Raw genomic sequence first — 9,250 nt, 5'->3', positions numbered from 1 at the left:
TTTTCGAGTGTTTTTTTTTTTTGTAGCTGTGACGTACTCATGCAATGAGACTATGGTTTTTTTTAATCTGCGACTTCGTTTTGACATTTGGCCAAGGAACATATTTGGCCGTTTATAAATCAAATGACATTTTGTAAAAAAACAAAGTCACATGGAACTGAACTTAGTTTATTTTGATTAATTTTTAATTCCAGGCATAAAGTTCTAATTGTAGGTCTTAAAAGTAAAAATGTCTAAAAGACCGGAACATCAAGCTCCACCGGAACTTGTAACTACTTCTGTTTGCTAATGTTTCCAATACTGATGATATAAAGATAACCTCGTAATATTATTATTTTGTTTGTTTTTAGTTTTATAATGAAGATGAAGCTAGAAAATATACACAAAAGTAAGGATAAGAAAACACTGCAATATATTTAATCTTCCCTTAGCTACAAAGTATTGTTTTACCAAAATGTGACTTGTTTTAGCTCACGAATTATAGACATTCAAGCACAGATGACTGAAAGATGCATTGAGCTCTTAGTATTACCAGACGATACACCATCTCTGTTACTTGATATTGGCTGTGGATCAGGTCTATCTGGTTCAGTACTTGAGGAATATGGACATATGTGGATTGGTTTAGACATTTCATCAGCTATGTTAGGTATATCATTTTATGAATCATATAAAGTAATAATGATTTATCTCTGAGTAAATGTTGACTATAAAGATACCATAAGCCAAGGCTTTTAATGACAATCAATAATCACTATTTAAATTAACTAAAGATTAAAGTTTAGTAGAACTGAATTGTTTGTGTTGCAAAATAGTTATTTTTGAACACATGATATAAATATGTAAATATTGATATTAATTTAACAGATGTTGCTTTGGAAAGAGAGACAGAAGGCGACTTGGTTCTAGCTGATATGGGTGAGGGAGTGCCATTCAAAGCTGGCAGTTTTGATGGCGCAGTCTCAGTATCTGCATTACAGTGGCTTTTCAATGCTGACAAAAAATCTCATCAACCAGTCAAAAGATTATATAAATTCTTCAGTACCTTATATGCATCATTGGTAAATAAAAAAATATTATCATGCTATTATTTAAATCATTCATTTAGGTCCAAAAACTAAGTTACCGGCCAAACGACTATATTATGCTACTACTTGTTCTTCAAATGTAAAAAATTATGTTATGAGCTCAAAGAAGTATAAGAATAGGCTTATACACTTTTCATTTATGAGTAAAAAATATAGATTTGTGAAATTACTTGTAAATAAAATCAAAAATAATGATGATCAAAATACAAAATTAGAAATGTATAAATGGAGCAGTTAATACAATATAATATATAGATCTTTTTTGTTTTGGCCAGCACTTTCATATTTAGACCAAAATTTATGAAAGGTGGAGGATGTCCTTTTTCTTTGATATACAAATTATATATTTGATTGTAATATTGATGTACTCTTATGCATATACTATAAACATATTGTTTAGGTATTACATGCTTATGCAAAAAGCCATCAGAGTAATGCAATTGGTAATTCAACTTTGTTTTCCAGTCAAGGTCTGCAAGAGCAGTTTTTCAATTTTATCCAGAGAATGAAAGTCAGCTAGATTTGTTAACTACACAAGCTATGAAGGCTGGTTTCTATGGAGGTGTTGTGGTGGACTACCCAAATTCAGCTAAAGCGAAGAAGTTTTTCCTTGTATTAATGACAGGAGGTGCTGCACCATTACCACAGGCTCTAGGTACATTATAACATTGTTATGTAGTCAGTCTTATAGAGATATTGCTGCAGCTCATTTGTAGCAACTTTTGCAATCCTTTACAAATAGTGCTGGGTTTTTTGTAACCTCGACAATATGTATTTAAAATTTCATTATAATTGGTTTGCACATATTAAGCTAATATCATATACTTTTTCTTTTAGGTACAGAAGAAAGTGATAATTCACTGCAAATTAAGTATGCAAGGAGAGAAGCATCAAAAGGTGCTAGAGGTAAACCCTTGAAAAATACAAGAGCTTGGCTAATTGAAAAGAAGGAGAAGAGAAGGAAACAAGGCAAAGAAACTAAACCTGACACAAAATATACAGGCAGAAAAAGAAGTGGTCGTTTTTGATACTTCTTCATATTATTTACTAATTAAATACATTCTAGACTATATATTATACATATAAACTAAGATAAATTATCTTTTTATAATATATTTCCAAACTGTGTCCACACCATGTCCTATAGTTTCAACTGGTATCATATTAGGTAAGGGAAATCTGCAAGCGACCACCACTGTATCATCTTTGGCTTCTAGAACCAACTTTCTTTCAAAATCTTGCATCATTTGTTCAACACCAAATATTACTATATTATTGTATGGCATCAAATCAAATTTCCATAAATTTCGTCTATGAAACTTCGTTTCTCGATATTTATGATTGAAAAGTGCTGAAACTTTCGAGAAATAAAACAATACTGGGTTTAGTTCTACTCCTTCAGCTTTGAAACCAAGTTTAGCAGCTGTGAATACTATCCTTCCATCTCCAGAGCCGACGTCTAGTAGTCTTCCGCTTCGCCCCTTTAGTGCTGCAGTTACTCCCGCCAGCTGATCAGTAGTCGCTGGCACGTAAGGTAAACAAACTTTTCTAAAAGCAGGGGACACAAATGGGATACATACTATGCTCACTCCTACTGCTAAACCTCCAGTAGTGTAAATTAAAACTTTTCCCAGCTGTGATAATTTAGATGTGTTCTGAGTTTTTGTCTCTGTGTTTAAAGTTAATTGAAAATCCATTTTTTAAAAAACAATTCATTAGTTTCTCTGTTCTATTCTATCTATTGATTTTATGCATGACAGACTGCTAAAAAGATTATGTGAAATAAAAAGAGGAATCCAAATATATTACTATTTTTGGATTTTTGATTTGAACTTTGAATTGAAGGTTATCTTTTGTCAATGTCATTGTCAAATCAAAATATTCTTCTTCTTCTTGGTTCTATGGCTCCGCGCGTCGAGCGATTGAGCCAGTATCAAGTAGTTTTTTTTTTTTTTTTTTTTTTTTTTTCCGTTATTTAAAACGAGGAAACTTGTTTAATTATAAAACTCGAAATTTTGAAGGTACGGAAATTTTAGAAAGGATCAGAAAAGGATAGGAAATATAAAATAGAATACTTATACTGAATATTTACAATTAAATACTAATCATTCATTTTCAATACTATAAAACATATATTTACACAAAAAATTGTACATCTAAAAGTATTTACAACTTAATATCATTAATTAGGATAAAAGAGGAAAAAAGTTTATATATACAAGGTTTATCATAGGACAAGAGGATGTCAACGGAAGTAGGAAGTGGGATGTGGAAAAGAATAAGGTCCTTGTAAAATGATTCTCGATTAAATTTTGGACATGATAAAAATATGTGATTAAGGTCACCCACTTCACCACACTCGCACAAATCACTGCTCACAATTCCAAATTTCGCAAGTTGAACAGGAGAGCAAACGTGGCCCAAACGCATACGCGTCAAGATACATGTTACCCTCCTGCTCAATTTTATCCTTGAGAACCATGGCTTTGTCGGAATAAAGTTTTGTATCCTAGCAAAGGCTTTGCCCTTTGATTGGCTGGAAATTGACCAAGCCACTTTCCAGGACTCCTGAAGGGAACGTTTTGTCACTGTACACAAATCATAGGCGTAGTTACAATAGTCTGCCATATCTCCGCATGAAATAGCCTCATTGGCAAGCTGATCAGCACGTTCATTTCCAGGAATGCCTGAGTGACCTGGTACCCAGGAAAACACCACTGAATAGCCTTTTTCATTACATGTAAGTAGAAGTGTTCTAATTTTTAAAATAATATGATGAATTTGAGCAGACTTAAAAGGACATCTAGATAGAGCTTGCAGAGCACTCATAGAGTCCGTAAATATAATGGATTTCTTAAGTTTAGCAAGAAGAATATATTCAACAGATTTAAACAAACCAAGGCATTCTCCAGTAAATACAGATGATTCAGGTGGAAGTTTTATTTTCTGAACAATATTATATTGAAAATGAAAAACTCCAACTCCTACTATACCATCTGATGCATGCTTAGAAGCGTCACTATATATATAATGATAATCATTAAATTCATTTTCTTTTAATATGTTTACAAACAGAGGAGCTTCAAATTGATTTCTTGGAATATCTGGATTGATTCTAACATCCGGAGAGGTTATTAATGCATTATATTTAATACCAAAAGTAGGGTAACAATATGTACTATACATCGGCGCTTGTATGGAGCAAAATATTCGATAGCTTTTGATAAGACACGGGGGAGATTTATGGGACCAATACGAACAAGTGTCTGTAAATTCCAGAAGGAGTTGGAGTTTATTACGTAAAGGATGATATGAAAATTGCATAGCTTTAAATATATACCTATCAGATAGAAATTGTCGTCTTAAACATAAAGGTGGTTCAACACACTCTATTTGCATAGCATTGATAGGGCTAGATTTCATAGCTCCAAGGATGATCCTTAAAGCTTTGGCTTGTACGCAATCTAATTTACTAAGAGCTACGGCACTACATGGCTGTAGAACAAAAGTGGCGTAATCTAGCAAGCTACGAATTAAGGCATTATAAATAAGACGTAAGGATGCAGAATGAGCACCCCACCAGACACCAGTTAGACACCTGATCATATTTAGGTTTCTTTCACATTTAGTTACAATATAGTTACAGTGAGGAACTCCGGTAAGTTTGGAATCTAAAATAACTCCCAAGAATTTTACCTCAGATTTTACAGGGATAGGATTATCCATATAAAGTACGTTAAACTCAGGAATGATTCTCTTTCTAGAAAATATAACCACAGTACTTTTAGTAACCGATAATTCCAGACCATTGAGATTTAACCATTTATTTAATTTAAAAAGGGAAGACGATAAATATTTACTTGCATTTTGTATACACTTGTCCGAGATATATAGTAGGAGATCATCTGCGTATTGCAAGACGTTTACGTTTGTGTTTAAAAATATCTCTAAGTCACAAGTATATACATTATACAGCAATGGACTAAGGACCGACCCCTGCGGTAGGCCTCTCCATACCAGCCTTGAAAGTTGAGTACCGTTGTGTAGGTCTAATTTAATACATCTCTCAGAAAGCATATTGATGATAAATTTGATTAATATTTGGGGAACATGGAGGTCATGTAATTTATTGTGTAAGACGGAGATCAACACATTATCGTACGCTGAGCTAATGTCAAGAAAGGCCGCAAGAACTGCCTCATTCTTCGAGAATCCTAACCTAATATCCGAAACAAGTATACTAATATTGTCTATGGTGCTACGACCTTTTCTAAATCCCAGCTGATTGGCTGTCAACAGGGTTCCCAACTTAGGGGTTTTCCCCCCAGATTTAGGGGGCAAATAAGTGAAATGGGATTTTTTTAGGGGTCTGAAATTCTTAGGGGTATTTTTAGGGATTTTTTGACTGTCTTATATTTTTAAATTGATAATAATTTTAATATTTCTTTCTTGACCTAGCGACTTATAACGTTATTCTACAACCACTCTGAGGCAACTTGCGGCAATTTTCATAGAATAAAAAAATAAATAAATTCGAATTCGAATCCGAATCTTCAGTTAAAGATGTAATATTTTGTCTGTATTAAATATAGACTTTTAAAACATATTATTTCTAAATTATTATGAATTTATATTTTTTAGGGGGACAACTCGATAATTAAGGCGATTTTAGGGGTTTTTGACATAAACTTTAGGGATAAATATTTTGGAGAGTTGGTAACACTGGCTGTCAAAATATTGTTATGTTCAATGAAAAATTCTAACCTATTTTTAACAAGATGCTCAACTAATTTGGCAAGAACAGAAGAGAGGGCAATTGGACGAAAAGAAGAAACATCAGAGGCTGGTTTATTAGGTTTTAATATGGGAACTATGATTTGTGTTTTCCAAGAAGAAGGAATGTTACCAGACAACATAATTGCATTAATAACACACAAATAATAGTTCAAAGAAGCGTCATTGCAGTTAATCAAGAATGAGTATGTAATACCGTCTTCGCCTGGAGATGAGTCTTTTACATAAGACAACACCCCTTTCAGTTCGGATAAACTAAAGGGGGCATTAAGGTCTGTATGACTACATGGTACAGAGTAAGGAATACAGCACTGGGCATTATTAAAGTTTGGAACATATGGAGGAGCCAACTTGTCTATAAATTGATCGGCTAGCTCAATTGGTAAGGTACCTGATGAAGATGAATAGAAAGCCGACTTAAATCTTCTAATATTTCTCCAAACTAACGATGGGCAAATATCTGGACTTATGGATTCGCAAAATCGTCTCCAACCCTCAAATTTCCTCTTTTTGAGAAGCTTGCTAGTTGAACGAGCTATTTGGGTATATATTTCAAAGTTCTCTGCAGTCATCACAGAACAATATTTTTTTTCAGCCTCTTTCCGTTGCTTGATGGCTATAGTGCACTCATGATCCCACCAAGGAGGAAATGGAATTTTACCCTGTCTATTACCTTTTAATGGAAATAAAGTGTTAGCAGCATCAATTAAAATTTTAGTAAACTCATTTGAACATATTGTTTCATTACCACCATTAACAATAGGAAGACTAGATATCTTTTGATCAACATAATGTTTAAATGTATTCCAGTTATCTGGCAGTTTATGCTTTAGTTTAGAACTATATTGTAGATTAGAATAAGGGCTAGAGATAGGTAAAGTAAGTACAATAGGTGCATGATCACTGCCATAAGTGTGGTCAAGTACACTCCAGGATATCAGAGAGGCTAAACTTGGAGAGCAAAGTGACAAGTCTGGAGCACTAGGGCCTTCACCAGGGCGAGTGCGTCGAGTTGGAGTCCCATCATTCAATATACATACATTTTGAGAATCTAAAATATCTGTCATCAATTCACCATAATAGTTAGTGTTAAAACTTCCCCATGATTGATTTTGACAGTTGAAATCCCCAAGTACTAAGTATGGGCAAGGCAAAGTAGATAATAATTGACTAAACTCATTATATAAGGAAGTGGAAGGGTGAGGTATGTACACAGAAATAATACAAATTTTATTTACAATCACAGCAATGGCATTAATGCCATCACTGAGAGGAGGGAGAGAAAAAATCTTATATGAAAAAGTGTTCTTAATGAGAATGGCCACTCCACCAAACCCATCAAATCTATCACTTCTTACAGTAACAAAACCAGAGATCCTAAAGGGAAACTCTGATTTTAACCATGTCTCAGAGAGACATATAGCCATAGGCTTATATTTATTTAGTAAGTAAATAATATCTGTTTTTTTGCTAACAGCACTCCTACAGTTCCACTGAAGGATTTTGTGGTCCATAATTATTAAAGTTTTGGTTTAAAGCTGTCAGTAAAGAATTGGCGACGTTGGACGGTAAAAAGTTAGTATTTGAAAATGAACAACTAGAATTTGAAAGTAATTTGATAAGTTCCAAAATTATTTCAGCAATAGATTGCTGAGGGATTGTATTTGATCTCTGTTTCAAAACATAACCATCAGGCATTTGAGAATTGTGATTATTATATTCATTGTTAATTGTTTCATGCATGGAGCGGTCATACCCTCCGGTTTGTTTAGGAGGGGCACGACGTTGAGTGAAAACAGTTTTTTTATGAGAACTGTTAGATGCCATAGGTTCATATGATCCAAAGCTAGAGGCAGGGTGTTTTTCATCGGACTTGGGAGGAGAGGAAGCTGCTACATCAGCATACAATTTTGATGTTGGAGGGTGGATCTTGGCTGCTTCTGCATATGATAAACAGCTCTGGGCCATTGAAATTTTAATCTTTTGCTGTCTTGAGAACTCCGGACACACTTTACTAGTGGCAAAGTGGCGACCAGAGCAATGGAGACAGCAAGAGTTTTCATATATAACTGAACATGTTTCTGAGGTATGATCATCACCACATTTAAAACAACGTGGTTTTGATCTACAGAGGACTTTAGTGTGGCCAAATTTGCAGCAGTTATAGCACTGTATTGTGGGGAAAATATATAGTTCTACCGGGAGAGCTGTGTAACACATGTACACCCTTTTAGGTAGCACTTGTCCATCAAAAGTCAGTACTACCATGTTGGTGTTGGAGAATGAAATTTTGCCATCAGTTATATTTTTCTTTTTGATTCTCCTAACCTTGATAATTTGGCCACATCCTATAGGAACAGTGATATTTTCCTGAATTTCTTCTTCCAACCATTCCTGGGGCACACCTTTTACAATACCAACTCTTGTAATAGTAAAGCTAGGAATAAAAACTTTATAAGAAAGAGCAATTACAGAATTTTCAGTGAATAAATTTGCATCTTTATAATTTGTAAAAGCCATGGAAACTCTATTTCTGCCAATACGCTTTAAACTACCATTGACAATGTTCTTAATGTTAATTTTTTTCAAATCTTTACCAAATTGGATTGGGTGTAAAGTAACAGGGTCCGTTGGGGATGATGTTATTTTTTGGACGTGAACAGTGAAAGGGCCTGAGTCTGATTCCACATATTTTCTGTTTAGTGTTTTTGTACTTTGTGGAGGGAAGGAGGTCGGTAAGTCAGTTTTTTCACTATTTTCGTTATTTATTTCAATAGGAACTGATTTATCATCGGAGTCCTCTGAACATTTACACTGATCATATACTTTTCCGTCTTTACTTTTACGTTTTTTAGAGTTGCAATGTCTGCACCTTTTACGGGGTTTACTACGTTTCCGTTCAGATTTAGGAAAGAGACCATCCTCTGTGTCCATTGAGGAGTCCTCAATGGTCACATTATATGCTACAGAAGGTGTTTTTGTAAACGTTAAAGGAGGTCCAGGGCCGGTTCCCGGACCACCGGGATCGTCTGGGGGATCGACCCCCATAGTATAGAAAATACACTTACCAAATATTTAAATATGTATTCTATTTACACAATTTAATATATAAATAAGTAATAATAATAAACTAATAACTATTTTACACTCTACTGATCCACTTTACAATTATTTATAATCGAAAACCAAAAACACGTCCGCCAAATTAGAAGTTTCCCGCGCTTTTTTTTTCAAAATCAAAATATTTATTTGACTTACCCATGGACTTACCGCTCTGGGTTGTAGCCTTTTTGAGCCCGATTATATTACTCTGTAATAGGCCGTACAGACTACTTTAGTATTTTAGTCGAGTACGAACATAATTAAGG

At 34.2% G+C, this 9,250-nt stretch overlaps 2 protein-coding genes across 2 annotated transcripts; one reads left to right on the top strand and one right to left on the bottom strand.

Annotated features, from left to right (window-relative positions):
* The first annotated feature begins 116 nt into the window (after positions 1–116).
* On the top strand, positions 117–2,185 carry LOC112050003 (probable 18S rRNA (guanine-N(7))-methyltransferase). The gene is made up of 6 exons (XM_024088112.2): positions 117–268; positions 351–388; positions 471–649; positions 868–1,061; positions 1,554–1,743; positions 1,926–2,185. The coding sequence occupies exons 1-6, from the start codon at positions 230–232 to the stop codon at positions 2,114–2,116; spliced, it is 831 nt and encodes a 276-aa protein (XP_023943880.1). The 5' UTR covers positions 117–229; the 3' UTR covers positions 2,117–2,185.
* Positions 2,107–2,922, bottom strand: LOC112050004 (ATP synthase subunit C lysine N-methyltransferase). Its single transcript, XM_024088113.2, has one exon. It carries the CDS (start codon positions 2,783–2,785, stop codon positions 2,186–2,188), a length of 600 nt encoding a protein of 199 aa, XP_023943881.2. The 5' UTR covers positions 2,786–2,922; the 3' UTR covers positions 2,107–2,185.
* Between the last annotated feature and the right edge of the window lie 6,328 nt (positions 2,923–9,250).

Source organism: Bicyclus anynana, chromosome 8 (assembly GCF_947172395.1).
Source record: "Bicyclus anynana chromosome 8, ilBicAnyn1.1, whole genome shotgun sequence".
Lineage (NCBI taxonomy): Eukaryota > Metazoa > Arthropoda > Insecta > Lepidoptera > Nymphalidae > Bicyclus > Bicyclus anynana.
This window is presented reverse-complemented; position numbering and strand designations above follow the sequence as displayed.